Source organism: Charadrius vociferus, unplaced genomic scaffold, assembly GCF_000708025.1.
Source record: "Charadrius vociferus isolate BGI_N301 unplaced genomic scaffold, ASM70802v2 scaffold43, whole genome shotgun sequence".
NCBI classification, from domain to species: domain Eukaryota; kingdom Metazoa; phylum Chordata; class Aves; order Charadriiformes; family Charadriidae; genus Charadrius; species Charadrius vociferus.
This window is the reverse complement of record NW_009648043.1, coordinates 7,453,712-7,468,993: the sequence shown is the minus strand read 5'-3', so window position 1 is coordinate 7,468,993 and position 15,282 is coordinate 7,453,712. Positions and strand designations below refer to the sequence as shown.

General features: G+C 39.8%; 1 protein-coding gene across 1 annotated transcript; it reads left to right on the top strand.

Moving 5' to 3' along the window:
* Positions 1-1,116: 1,116 nt before the first annotated feature.
* On the top strand, positions 1,117-6,276 carry LSM8 (LSM8 homolog, U6 small nuclear RNA associated (S. cerevisiae)). The gene is given in 4 exon segments (XM_009883678.1): positions 1,117-1,154; positions 1,156-1,225; positions 2,654-2,781; positions 6,022-6,276. Coding segments are annotated over 4 exon segments (327 nt in total). The 3' UTR covers positions 6,113-6,276.
* Positions 6,277-15,282: the final 9,006 nt, after the last annotated feature.

Genomic DNA, 15,282 nt, shown 5'->3' with positions numbered 1-15,282 from the left:
CCCGGAGCTGCTGCGGCCATCGGGTACCTCCGGGCCCGGCAAGGTGTGGGCTGCCAGGAGATTGCCAGCCCTAGGCAGGGTGCTGAAGGGCCTGTGAAAGCCTGTCGGCCGGGGCCTCTGGCCTCCTGCATCCCGCTCCCGCGGGCGGCTGTGTTGCTTGGGGCCTTCCAGCTTGGCTGTGTCGGTTTCTCTTTACATACGACTGGCTTGGCAGGTAGAACGGAGGTTACAGGAGACCCAAAGAATAGGGTCCCCTAGAGCCTCCAGTGCTGCAAACCTGATGCCTGCTTGGTCTGTGATGAGATTCACAATGGGCCTAGCCTCTTAAAGGACTCTTAACATGTGTTACTGGCTTTACATCATTTGCTTTAAAGCTGTGAGATAGAATCGTCTAGGTTGGAAGGGCCCTTTAAGATCATCAAGTCTAACCATCAACCTAATGCTGCCAACACCACCACAAGACCATGTCCCTAAGCACCACATCCACCTGTCTTTTAAATAGTCCCAGGGATGGCAATTCCACCACTTCCCTGGGCAGCCTGTTTCAATGTTTGATAACCCTTTCAGTGAAGAAATTTTTCCTAATGTCCGATTTAAACCTTCCCTGGTGTAACTTCAGGCCATTTCTTCTTGGAACCTTTTTCTTGCTAGTTTTTTGTACCCCTAATAGCCAGTGGGCATTTTCAATTTTATTCACAAACTGTAAGGTACTAACCTAAAATCATTCAGGATGATGGATATATGATCATTAAATTGGGATAGTCAGACCTTCAGAATAAGGGGATGTAGGATTCCAGATTCGGGATCCCCACTGGTAAGCTGTTTTTACGGACTTGCCTTGAAGTGTTTATAAACCTGTTTATGCTGTTTCAATTTTGAGGTAGTGCAGTTAGTACTGGGAAAAGAGGTGAACTCAAATCTTTGGTCTGCTTTTAATGATGTTCATGTCTGTGTACTCGATGGTTGGGTAAAGCAAAACTTTTAACAGGTTGTCATAAAAAATACTATGTTGTCAAATGTTGCTATCAACTGTGTTGCTTTTTTTAAAAAAAAAAAAAAAAAGAAGTCCTGAAATGCTTTTCTGGCTCAGAATGGCTCTTAAAACTTGTATTACACATGGATGTTTCAGAAAATGTTAACAGTTCTATTTCAGATATCTAAACATTTCCTTAATGAACTATCAGGTACTGTTGCAGTAATTACTTCTGATGGAAGAATGATTGTGGTGAGACTTGTATTTTTTTTTTAATTTTATTTGCCCCCATAAAGACTTTCCATCATGGCAATAAAGAAACTGTGCTACGATATTATCACCTACATGTTCACACCTTTAGAAACTTTTTATTTTTAAATCTTTGTGGCCATTATTTTATGCTGTATGATTTAAACACTTGCTGATTCTTGCCTGTCAGCTTTGTCCATTGATGAACTTGTGCATGCAAATGCTTTGACGTTTTGTCAAATGGCCTTTTCTGTAGGAACGCACAGGAAAATGCATTTCTTTTTCTGTTCAGTGATTTGGTTTCCATCTAGAATGTTGTCTTTGTTCTGTAAGCTCTTCAGCTTTTGCGGTAAAACCATTTTTTCCATGTGCTTTTAGAAGAACATCAGCTGATAATTGCTGAAGAATTTTTGTGGGGTTCTGTTTAAGCCTGAAAAGCTGAGGATTGGCAAACTATTATATATTGAGTGTATAGTTTTCTTGTTTCTGTGCTGTTCGTTGGGGTTTTGTTTCTTGTATTGCCCCCCGTCTCTTATTCTTTTGTGTTTTGAGTTTAACTTAATAGTATGGTCATTGCACAAGGATTATATCTTTCTGTCTGTACTTAGCTTTGTGTGGCCTCTGGAAAGAGAAAACAGTACTTTTAGCAGAAAAATAGTAACAGCACCAAGTCTTCTGCCTGGTTGGAGTCAGTCTGGTAAACTTTGTGTTGTGATACAAGATACATTCAAATCTTTTTGGTAGAAAGTTATTGGTATATATGACTCATTATTACATGGTTAGATGATATAAATGATTATTACCACTGTTTGAATGATGGTGTTTTACAGGAGTTTAAATTTCTTAAGCAATTACTGATGGTAAACTACACAAATCAATTATGTTATCATTTTTCCAAATGCATATTGAAGTGGCACAGAAATTCTTTTTGTGTTTGGTTGTGTTTTTTTTTAATAATTTTGTGGAACCAAGCTAATATTCTTTGAAGAGATACCACTTAAAATTGCACATTAAGAATGATTTCAATATTGTTGACCACAAGATTCTAATTTTTCTGTTCTTTGTTTTAATTAATTATTTATTTGATTTCTAGAAGCTTCCAATACAAGGAGGACTAAAATAGTGTAGGAATAGTAAAATTAGTTGTCTAGAGGGCCATCATTGGTAAAAGGGAAACTTCTTTTAATGCTAAAGATTACTGTAGCTTTTAGCGTGAACACTCTGTAATAAATATAAATACTTTTTAAAATTGTTTATTGCTTTTAAAGTTTCATTCTCCAGCCATTTGTGTTTAAGTCTAACAATAAAACCTAAGTAGAGCATCTGTTCTGTAGTACCTTAGTATTGCCACCTTGTTTAAGGTATCCTTGAGAGCAGAGATGATAAATTTAAAAGGTGATTGGAGTGCTTTATTTTTGTGTGTTTTTTCAGGGAACCCTTAAAGGTTTTGATCAGACCATTAACTTGATTTTGGATGAAAGCCATGAACGAGTGTTCAGTTCGTCACAAGGAGTTGAGCAAGTAGTGCTGGGATTATACATTGTAAGAGGTGATAACGTGTAAGTATAGCATATTCTTGTTTAAAACAATAAATAAAAATGTTGTGTGTGTATATACAATGTATCTGTATACATCTTGACAGCCCCAGGCATCTTGTCATTGTATCTGTGGGTAGCACTGATAGTACTGTCAAAGCTGAGGCACATGAAGTAGCAAATATCTGTGCTGCTGTTACAGAAGTGATTGCATTGTAATGTGAAGATATTGTTAGTCTAGATTTGCTGAGCTGTAAATTAACCAGCTCATGTACTGATAGCAACTTAGGAAAGGTCAGTCTAAAGCTCAGCATTTTCCTTTCTTGAGTGGAGAGGCATTGTGTAGACGTTCTTCATTCAAGTCTGTGAAAGGCAGGATCCATTGACAGAGGAAAAAGTAGAAGAATGAACAAAAGATGAGGTAGAACTTGTGTGCAATCTGGTATACAAGGTTAACTTTTAGCGGGATTTTTTTTAGATGAGATTTTCACAGAGAACACTCTGTAACCTGGAAAATGCATGAACGTTCTGACTTGACATTGTAGCAACTGCTGAAGCTGATGTAGTGACAGGTCAAACAAATGAGTTGATATTTAATGTAAAATGCCCTGACAAAATGAGAGTAAAAGCTCATTAAATGCAGAGAAAAGTAGCTGATGTGTCAAACGGGAGGGTTACAAAAGAAGTGGAAAGAAGGCCTGGTAAGTGGGCCTGCTAGGAAGCTCACTTTTGCAGCAGCGTTCTGAAACTGATGACAAAAAATGAGATTACTTTTTATTACAACCAGAAATAGTGCATGTCACAGTGACCGACATGTGAGCCTGGATAGCAATTTTAATCTTCTAATTCTAATGGATATTTCTGTACAAAGAAATGTCAAGATGTAGATTTATATTTAGGTGTGTTTATCTAACATCATTGAGAGAGAGGATTATTTTGGAAGACTTTCATCACTTCTGATTCAAGCTTTTAAACAAAATTAACTAAATTGATAAATGTCCAAAGGTAGGGCTAAGCATCCTGCTCTACCAGTAACTTTTCATTCAAATAGTACAAATGTGAATAAAAAGCCAAATAATTGTTTACTGTTTCACTTTTTCACCATACCAGGCCACCACATTACTCAAATATACTTGAATCATTATTTTATAGAAATTATTCTATTTTTTGTAGCCTTAACAAACTCGAAAATGTATTAGTTAGAAGGAATAATTCTGTATTAATGCAACTCAACATACTGAAATTCAGCATCCTTATAGGAAGAATTAAAAAAAAAAAAACAACAGCGAAGTAGCAGTAACTTCAAAAGAGGGGACTCTCAGAAAATAGAGAAGCTATTGAAAAATAAAATAAAAGAAACAGGCATGGGATAAAATGCTTCCAGGCATTCCATTGTGCATCACTAGAAGCTTGCTGTGAATATGCAGCATCAATCAGAAAAAATCAGTATGGTTCAAAAGCGAGTAAAGGTTGTTAGAAGGAAAAAGACAACTTTGGTTTTAGAGGTGTGTGATGAATTGGGAAAACCAGAAAAGATATTAGTACAAGAAAGTTATGTGCAAAACTGTAATAAAAATTGTGAAGGAAAAGCTGGTTAAAAATCCCAAACCTCTTAAAAACACATGTGTTTGTTTTGCTGGGTGAGAAACAGAAGGCCTATGAAAGAGACATCAGGAGTGGCAGATATTGTTTGCTCCTTTTACGTCGAGGAGAATGAGATCTCTGATGAAAAAGCTGTACTTGTAAATGTGAACTAAAGAGAAAGTTATGCATTGATATCGTATAGACAGGTTTTAATCTAAGGAAGTGTTTTAAATTGAAGTGTCGCTTTGGAAAAAGCTAATAAATGGAATAGCAATGAGCATCCAGGATTAAGTTCTTTTCACGCAAGAATTCTGAAGGTATTCAAATTTGAAATGAGGTTTCATGCTGGTCAGTACTTGAATATTCAGTTGGCATAAGCAGTTTACATTTGTGTTGTCTAAGCTTCTAACACTGATGATCTAGGCAGTGATGGAACTAAGCAAGCTACTCAGCTGACCAGATTTCTGTTTCGAGGCAAACTAAATTCCTCCTTAGTTTCCACTGACTGTCATGGGAACCTAGACAGCTGTACTGGGACGTCTTACTCTTAAACTCTGTCTCACCCTGGTCTCTGGCTATTTTTTTTTTTTTTTAATACCGATTCACTGGGAAGAAAGAATATTAGGAAGAAAACTAAACCAGCAGACATTGTCGTGTCATTGCATAAACACCTGGCATGCCACCATCTTTAGAGGGGTGCAGTATGAAAATGCCTGAAGAGCGTAAGTGAGCATAACTAGGGGTATGAAATGTTTTCTATCAAGGAAAGGCTGAATAGGCGAGGGCTCTTCAGTTTGGAAAAGGTGTAGCTATTGTGGTTATTGGTTGCTGTGAAATCAGGAGTAGTGGAAGGAGATTGGAAGATAATTTCTTCATTTAAATTCCTCTGTTTTTTTCTGTTGAAAATGGAAGATAATCCAACAAGTTATGTATAAAGGTATTTCATTGCACACAGTAAAACTTAAATGTGAAACTCACTGCTGCAGGATGTAGCAAAGACCAAAAATAAAAATGTATTCAGAAAGCTATTGAACTGATTAATATAGCATAGTCAGTTCATTTTGTGGATACAGCCACTAGCTCATAAATCTCTGAAGTGGTGAATAGAAGAACAATTAGACTCTTTTTTCTTATGCTCCTCTGAGTTAGTTCCCATCCTGAGCTACTATGACTTCTATTACCTTAACCTTCGTTTCTCTTTAAAGCAGTTTTACCAAGTCCCCTAGCGTTTTAGTCCAGGCAAGTCTTACAATAGCATAGTTAAAATACTATATATTTTACCTTGGATAAATTAATAACATTTTACTAGGCTGTTTTGAAGGAAATTGTCTTGTTTATCTGATGCCATATGTACTTAAAAATTGCTACAGTTATACATTACTCTTGAAAAGGTCTTCTGTCTGAAAGGTTTCCAGTTCTTGTTTCAGAGGCTAACCTACTGCCTAAAATAGATAAGTATTATTTGGTTCTTATAACCTATATCTTAAAAAAAAAAAAAACAAAACCCCACCAAAACTTCCCTTAGACTTTACTTATAGCCATCAAAATTTGAAGTTCAAAGGACAGAGCTCTACAATTAAAAAAAAAAAAAAAAGAAGTCTTCACTAGCAAGTTAATTTTGTGGCTTTCTAGATTTGTACCAGGGGATTTCAACAATTGATAACCTGTTTTTTATTGCAGTGCTGTCATTGGTGAAATTGATGAAGAGACAGATTCAGCTCTTGACTTGGGGAATATTCGAGCAGAACCTTTAAACTCAGTTGTGCATTGAAAACATGGAAATGCACAGGGACTTTGTAAATCTTTGGTTGTACAGACCTATTTAACAACGTCGGCGATTTTTACAAATTGTGTTTAATTTGTTTAGTCACCAGTTTTTTAATATGAATATGTTGTAGTTTTGCATGTAAATTAAAGTTTCTACATTTTACTAAAGATGCTTTCATTGAATTTCCTTTGGGTTTCATGCTGCATAATTTCACTATAAAATACATACTGGGAAATGCAAGCAATATCAGTGATTGTCTTGATATTGTGTATATATATACACCTCATTTTTAAAATAAGATCTGATTCCTAAAGGTAAACCAAGGTTTTCTCTGTTAACTCAGGATTATTTGGAGGTAGATTGTGTAATAGTCCATTTAACCATCTCTAAATGTAGTTCTGGCTGTAAGTAGAAAACTGTTTTTTATGATTTACCGTTTTTTATGTGTGTGTGTAGTGTTGAACGCAGGAATGTTGTAAGCTTTCACAGTCAAATTAATAACTTATGCATGTAATAGGGTTTTTTGTTGTTTATCAAACATTGTTCTCTAGTCCCCAGGACTATACTGGAGTTGCAGGAGTTCTTAGTGCCTTAGTGCTTGCAGACAAATTAAGTTGGAGAAAGACCTTTGAGCAGGAACATAGAACCTAAACCAAATATACACATTTATTTGAAGCCCACTAAATTCCAGACCAACTCATTCTCTAGCTTCTCCTCCCAGCGGCTGTCGTATTGCTCAAAATTTGGGTATGGTCTATAGAAAGAGAATGGTGTGTTTGCTAATGTGTTGCCATTGTCTTGCTGGAGTGCAGTTTAGAAGACATAGGAGTACTTTAGATATAGAAATTATTTCTTTCGAACGAAATTTGCCTTACTATTGAATATAAGGGTTACACATAACCATAATTGACCTCCTCGTATACATCAACAGCCAAGTTAAGTGGGACAAACTATGTGCAGTATAGTGTGTTTTAGGCCTCATGCTATTCACTACCCAGCAGAATTACTGGTGTGGTGGAAGCGAGAAGAAGTCAGTACTATCGGACAAAGCTGTTTTCCTTGTCCTCTAGTGTGCCAGCAGACCCCATATATGTGTGCTGTTGCAGGAAGAAAAAAAAAGTTATTTTAATGTGCATATTTGGGTTTTTTATATTGATTTTTAATATTAAGTGGGATTTGGTACTTTTCATTCCAAGTACACTGTTTGTAAGCAAAATGCATTGAACTGAAGATATCTGTTCCCATGAAATCTGGGTCTCAATTCTTATAGCTTCCAGCTTGTTTTCTGGGATTGTTCTTGGTGGAGCATGTGAAGCCCAGCAGACCTTTTTCGCCTTTATCCATCTTGTGACCTAGTAAAATGATCTCTTCTAGTTTTCTGTCCACACTTCTGCAGGGAAGTGCTGAGCAGACATTGAATAAAGCAAATCAGGGCTTTTGTGTGATTACTGGAAGTCAGTCAAGTCTGGCTATAATTCATTTGTCAAAAGAATCGATCAGTTTCATTGAACAGTCAACAAATTGTGTATAATGAAAATCCCTTTTGCTACTGAAACACTTGATATCAGCACTTGATATCAGCACAAGGGAGAGAAAATATAGAAAGTGAATTGTATTGATAAAGGGCAAATGAAGCAGATAATGTAAATTAGCTACTCTAGGGCTCAGCAGAAAAAAATGGAGAGGCAAAGAGCAGAATCAAGATGAGCTGGTTTTAAATGCACTAGTGAGCCTTGGATGTGTTAGGAGAGTTATGGTTGAAATACAGAGGTTGAATACTTGTAGAAGCACTGGAATGACGAAGGAAACCAGTTACTTTATAGCTGACGAATTATGTTTGAAGCTGAGTTATGGAGTGTCAATACATATAGAGACCATCTGCTTCAAGCATATTGTTTGCAGTGCAGTTCCTTGGTCCTGTGTTTGGTGGAGGACTTAAAATATTATGAGCTACGGATGTGAGTTGAAACTATTTTCTCTGTCCTTGAAGCAATGATTTCAGATGCAAAGCTGGAACCAAGGTGGTGAAGCTGATCAGTAAAATCCAGGAACTGACCAGGTGAGAATTCTGAGTAGTTCAGGAATTGCTGAAGCAGGAAAAACATGATCTGGAAAATAGTTTTACACAGTTAGGTGTTGAAAACACAGATTGCAAACCCTGTCGTCTTCCCTTCAGGTGAGTGACCTCAGCTCTTGCGTGCACTTTTTCTGGCCCTGTGAACTTGTGTACGGGGCGGGGGGCTACAGCTTAAAGAAACTGAGAAGTGTCTCCACTTGCAGGCCAACCTAAACTTAGGGTGTTCTCCAAGGGATTGGGAAAGGGAGTTTAAACTCCCTTTCAGAAAAGGACCCTAACAAAAACTGGCTGTACAAAGCCCAAATGGGTTGATATGCAGCACATTGCCTATCTCGTTGCAAAAGAACCAGTTTGACAAAGGATGGCCGGCTCACAGGTCTGACTGGAACTGTGGGCAGTAATTCGGCCCTGCTGAGACAGAGCCTGCTCAGAAGCAAAGTATTGTCTAAAACCTTAAAGCGGTGGAGTTTGCTTACCTTCATGTTTAGACGGTGACAATGTAAATCTTTTCAGAGTGGTGATTTTTGGCTTACACTCAAATTTTGTTTCAATTTCTGCACCAAATTTTGCTTTGGTTTGATGCCATTGTTTTTGGTCTGGATTTGACCAAAACATCTTCTGGATGTACTTACTGGTGAAGGGATCAAAGCCAGGAGAAACGGTCAGAAGGGGTTTCTTGAAATTGAATCTAGGGCTCGATATGCTTTTAAAAATTATAAGAATGAAATTCTAGCCTTCTGAATTTACAGGAGCTCTAATCTATAGTGGATAACTAGGTCCCTGTAAGTATATGGTGGAGAAGAAGCACTCAGGAACCCAGTATTTGATGCAGGAAGTTGAATGATAACCAGTCTCGCACAGTATTTTTATTGAATCAAACCTGCAGTGCAGTCCAGCTGAAAAAATAGTTCACCAATGAAAGTTAATACAATTTTTTTATATCATTATTTTACTTCCATAAAATGAATCACAGCAGGAAAAATAAATGGGATGGAAACCAGAAAGTGGACATAGAGTGATGGCCTTGTATTAGTCATTCTAAAAAAAGCAAGCTAGAGAATGTTAGTCTCCAGAGGAGGAGGAGAAGGAGGAAGAGTCTCGGGTGGAAGCTCAGCAAGCGCAAAGGCTGTGTATGTATCGTGACTCTAGCTGAAGCCACACTGCAGCCAGTGTAGTAAAAGTGTTGAAAGTAGTAAAGAGGCAAAACAGTGAAGACATGAAACAGCTGATTTTTTGAGAGGAAAAGTTATCTCCTCAGATGCTGAGGAGGTATGAAAGAGAACTGGGATGGAAAAAGAGCACCACGGGTCATTATTGTGTGTTGAGCAGGGCTATGCCAGTCGGTGTGTGCCAGCTGGCTGGGGCAAAGGTTCTCCTTGCCGTTTTCCCACTGCTTGTAGAGATGTAGCAAAGCAGAGGTCACCTAGGAGATGAGGAGTAGCATTGTCTGCAAAAAGCCTCTGTGTTATTCTTACTGGAGGGAAAAGTACTCTCAACAAAAGCAGAATAATTCCCTTTTCAGACTTGAAGGCGTGCCCAGTGAGTATGACTGTCAGCTGGTTTCTCGGGGTACATGAAGAGCCCTGCTGAGGTGATAGGAAAAGGGGGTTATAGTCCATAATGTTCTTGGAAACGGTCTTTTCCTGTTAACCGCCTAGATTAAAGATCCAATAAATAACAGGTGATGTTCAGTAAAATCCAATGAGTCCTTGCAGAGTAATAAACCAATTTTACAAAACTGAGCAGGGCAGAGAAAGGTGATGCTAAGGACAAAAGGAAGTAACGCTGAATTGGAGGTAATCGTCATATTCCATTGTTTCCTGCATTGCCCTAGGTTGGTCACTTCCTCCTTTTGTTTGTTTAATAGAGATCTTGGAGTGAAAGGACAAGTCTTGGCTAGTACTGGGAAAGGATGACTCCAGTGGAATCACTGAGCTGGAATCACTTATGAAGAGATTATATTCATTTGGTGTGCATGAAGCAACGCAGAAGCCATCTTCTGTGGTCCAAGGGCAACTTCCCTGGTTGCAATCTACATGAAGTGTCTCCATGTCCACTTCACATATTTACACATCAAAGTTCTTCAAATACTACATGTCCCGTGGGTAGGTTACTGGATTGAAAGAACAGGGGTTTTGTTTTGAGGACTTATTCTGATACGAGAATTTCTGTAAAACTCAACCTTTGCCATCAACTGTAGCCGGTTATCCTTAGTCCCTGGAGTTAGTGTTTATTCTTCAATCCATTTTATAAGTAAAGCAGCTGAGGGACATTTCAAACACTGTGTTAGAGCTGAAGATAAAATATGGGTAGTTTGTATGACAGATTTATCTCATGGCCACCGCTGTGCGACTTTCATAGCAAACGTACCAGATCTGTATGTGTGACCAGCTGCTTTGTACCTGTGACAGTATAATTCCACCTCGTAGTCTCTGCTGCATGAAGCTGCACTCTGCTAAGAATTTTATTCTGCAGATTCACACAGAAATGATCCTAAGTAGCAGGGCTGTGTTCTCTGTGTGTTGGTAATGAAAGGATTTAATTTATTCCATGGTTGACTTGACAAATACCAAGCCATGAGTTGTTGTTCCTTTAGGAATTATATGACAATGACCGTAAAGGCACTTCTCAAGAAGGTGGAAGCCTCAGTCTGAAGAGACTTGGAAACTACGAACGTGAGTCATACCAGTGAAACCTCAGGGTGGTTAGTGCTTGCTAGTTGTATTTGATCTATGGTACATTTTGGCATCTGTGTATGCAACTCTACTAATTTTTACTAATTGAGTTCTTGTTTCTGCTTTCCAGAAGGGAAAACTTCTGGAAAACTTCAGGGTAAACTGCAGTTTATTGATGAGAATAATGAAAATGAGTCTGTGGATATTTTTTTTTTTTTTTGAAGTGGAAGCGTTCTTCAGTCGCAGTAAAGATCCAGAAAAGCTGTGTCATATCGGTCTTAGCTTCCTTGATGCTTAAATAATGAGGTATACTTCATGTATCAGGTGTTCACAGACAAAAAAACACAAAACCCAGATGCACCCGAAGGTGATATCTGTACGGACCAAGCTTTGAGGTCAGGGAGGGAAAACTTGTACCAGGCTTAGGTTAAAAACAGGACAGAAGATAGTCAAGAGCCAAACATTTGTCCTGGCAGTCCTGTTCCCGATAGCCTCTTCCAGTGTGCTATATTCTGTTTTAGGCTCCTTTTCAGGGGCCCTTTTTTTACAGTAATTTTTACAGTAATGGCAGAAATGCTGACATTTCTTCCAGTAGCAACATCTTCACTGAAGAAAATAAAAGCTCCACTGACAAAGATGGAAATCAAAGCTGAAAATACAATAGCATTCGGGCTTTCGCCAAGAGCTACTTGCCAGCACTAAAAGCCTGACCTTATCTAGGCGGTAATATCTTCCTTCCTGGAGCCTTGCAGCACGTTCCAGGAACTCTGGAATTTGCGTTGAACAACGTGCTGCTGCCGTTCAGCCTTACATCAGTAACGGTGCCAGCGAATGCCAAGAAATTTCACTCAGTGCTGAACTTCTTGCCTGCTACTTGCACTTTTAGATAAAAGGCGTTTTGTTACTCGAGGGAGCACAAGGGCACGTGTGTGTACCGGCTTTGTCCACTAAAACGTCTTGAATTGTTGTCCTGCCAGCTACTTCTTGGTTTATACTCTGTATTTATCTTATCTTTTACTTAGCGTCGATGTTTGCAGCAGTGATGATTACAGTGCTCTGCAGAGAAATGAGTGGAAATTATACAGGAGGAGAAATCGAAGAAGCTGGATTTGAAGTAGTGAGATCCATGAAAAAAATAGAAGTAAGCAGGATAGAAAACTGTTGGATGTGGACAAAGTTAGCTTTCACAACAGTGCTCATTATAGCAAAGTTCTCTTTAACACAGGTACCGTTATTGTGTGTGTCGTTCATATTATAAGAAATACTGAGAAATTGTGAGAAAACATTCTCTACTCAGAAATACTGTAAGGCGCTAGAATTTCATATGGAAGCTTCCTATCCTAAAATGTCATTTTTTTAATGATGGTTCTCGCTTTGGATTTTTGTGCTGAAGTCTTGGGGAATTCTCACATATAATTTCAGACTTCAACTCTGCTTATGATGCAGATGGAAAACTGTATGCAGATGAACGCTGTGATGTTTCTGCAAACTGGCCAGGGTTGCTGGTGGTGCCTGGCAAGGATCTGCAGTATTTGCTCTGATGGAACATGCCGGTGATGTAGTGTCCTCAGATACAGGGGACAGAATGTCAAAAATTGCATTCAAAGCAACATAGCATGCAAAAGACCTGGGAAAAAAAGCCCCACAGCAATAAAATCCCTGGCTATTTAAAACCATTTAAAACTCAGTTTATAGCATTTCCAATGAATAAAAACAGTTCTTGCCAACTACCACCTAAATACGCCTTCATCTATACCATTTCGCGTATACAGACTGGGTTTACGGGAGTTCTGTTTTGCAGCGACTTGCAGCGCTGAAGAGAAGCCAAGGCAGGAAGTGATTATGGCGAAGGCGCCGATGCTGATTGAAAACGTGTGATGCTGTGGAGGAAATATCACACAATAGAACCTCAGTCAGTTTGGAACCAGATTTCAAAACCGGGGCGCATTAAGATGTAAACAGTCAATAGGACTGGGGCCCGCCTTTCTCCTAACAATCAGCTCATTAGCAGTAGGAGCGTGCAGGGTGATTTCCATGATTGAACGGCAAGTGCAGAATGCGTGAAAGTGCGTGCTCATCGACGCCCAACGGAAACGGCCTTCTTGCTTTTTGCCGTGTTTCTTCTACCGCTTGTCCTGACTCATCCTGGATACAGGAGTTGGGCGTAAGTGCAGGCTTGAATCTAGGAAGTGCAAATGCTCAAGGTCTTTGTAACGGCAGGCTGGAGAGTCTTTTGTGTGACTGTAACGGGGTAGGATTGCTCGCTGGAATTGCACTTCTGATTTTCGAGGCTGCCTCCCTGAAAAGTCATCAGCTCACATTCAATTAAAATTGTCAGGATGCGAGTGGAAACGGAATCTGATGAAAAACGGAACAGAATTCAAATATTTGGTAAAGTTCGCTATTGTTTAAGTGATGATTGTTATGTGGGTGAAGGGGGCAGCTCCCTGTTTTATCAAGAGACATCTCGAGTTGGGTAATAACTGCCTATTCGTTCTTGCGGCAGGAAATGTAGCTGTATGCACAGGACTTTGATAATACAGCTGGAGATAAAAAGTGACTTGTCCCTAAGGCTATGGCAATTGGCAGTTCATCAGCAAGAAGGTGACTGGCAGTAGTGTTCATGTAGGTGCCATGGGCATTTATAAATGTGAAGGAGGCATTTTTTGTTTGTTTGTTTGTTTACAAAGATGCCTGGAGTACCATTCTACATAGAGGCACTGCTACAGACGTCTGGGGATGGGCCTGTGAGGTGGAAGCAGAATTTGTACTCTGTTTGTACAGTTAAAACAGAAATGGCAAGGGAAGATAAGTGAAAATTGTCATTGTCACTTGCGATACATGGCTGTGCTCATAAGGCCTAACTAGTATGTGGTCCAAAGTAACCCGAATAAAACATGGGCTGTGCTGCTTGCCTGTGTAAGAGTCGCTGTCCTTGTGCTTATAGCAGTGATTAATTCAGTAGTAATAATTAATAATTCGTCACAGTTAATAGGTAGTAGAATGGTCAGCTATTACAGTAACGTCAGCTAAAGTAGGGCTTAAGCTTGGGGAAAGGTGGTGCTATCGATGAAAAGCAATTTGCATATTCAAGGTTGACAGTGTCAAGAAACATAGTTATCATCAACTTGATTTGCAGGTGCAGGGAGTGAACACCACCTGCTACTGGCAACGTGTCACCAAAGGGTGAGAGGAGGCATAAGTCAAACTGGTGGTACAGTAAAAGCTGGATAACTGGTTGCCAACCCCTTGCCCTGGGGGCCTTTTCTAGGTATCCCGATACCTCCCAGCCACCCGCACGGTGTGCTGGCGGGCCTCTGGCTGTCACTTAGAAGAGGTCTATTGTGGTGGTGATTTCCATAGTCTTCTCAAACCAGCTCTACTAGGAAAAGGCATGCAAAGGCATTATAATTATCAGCAGATTAAGAAGTTGTCCTTCACACTGCTATTTCTTTAAGCATTCTGCGTTGTTAATCTGTTTTAGAAGTTAAAAGAAATCAGTGAGCAAACAGCAACATTAACAGACACTGGTATGAGGAGAGATTGGGACAGCCACAAAGGGTGTAAATTGGCACCAGCCAAAGGTCCTCTAGCCAATTACTTGGGGGTTTACAGGTCAATAATGGATACAAGTGACAGTGATGAGAAACCTGACCCATGTTCACGGTGGAAGGTGTTGAGGCACTGAGGAGTTAAGAGTTGGGTTAGGTGTACAAACCGTTCTGCTTTGCACCACAGATGAGGCAGAGAGACCGTGGTGGTGGTGGCAGTGGTGGTGGTGGGGGACACTGGAATATTAATACCGTGCTCCAGCTGCACCCAGGCCCACCACAGAGCCATCGGCCCTTCAAAGGCCCACTGCACCAGCCCAGGGGAGCAGAGAGGCCCAAGGGTGGGCGGGAACCCAAATTAGGGACTCAGTCTCCCATGGCTGTCCCAGAAGAGCCTCAGCCCCATGGTTGAGGTGTGAAACCATCAAGATGAGTCGACAGCTCAGCTATGAGGCAAACTATCTGTGCTCATCTGCTGGAGGGAGCCACATTGTACCTACATATGCCTACGTATCTATGTTTGCAGACATATCTATTTGCATATATATATATCTTTGTATCTATAGCTATATGTATCTCTGTACCGTCCTCTTCCCATCAAGCTACTGGATTCGGCAAATTGCTCACAGTATGTGCTGAGTAGCTGGGTTGCCCTGTTAAGATGAACTGTAAACAAGTAAATGATCTTCCACATGAAGGACCAGAGCTCCTACAGGGGGCTGCAGAAGCGCTTGATCCTCCTGTAGGATAGTGTACCTAAATAAAAGAGTTCAAGGCAATAAGAAATGAGGTTTGTGACAGGAAGCCTGGGTCACTGGATGAGTTGGTGCCACTGAGGAGAAAAGCCGGTTGACTCACTGTTGGTTCAGC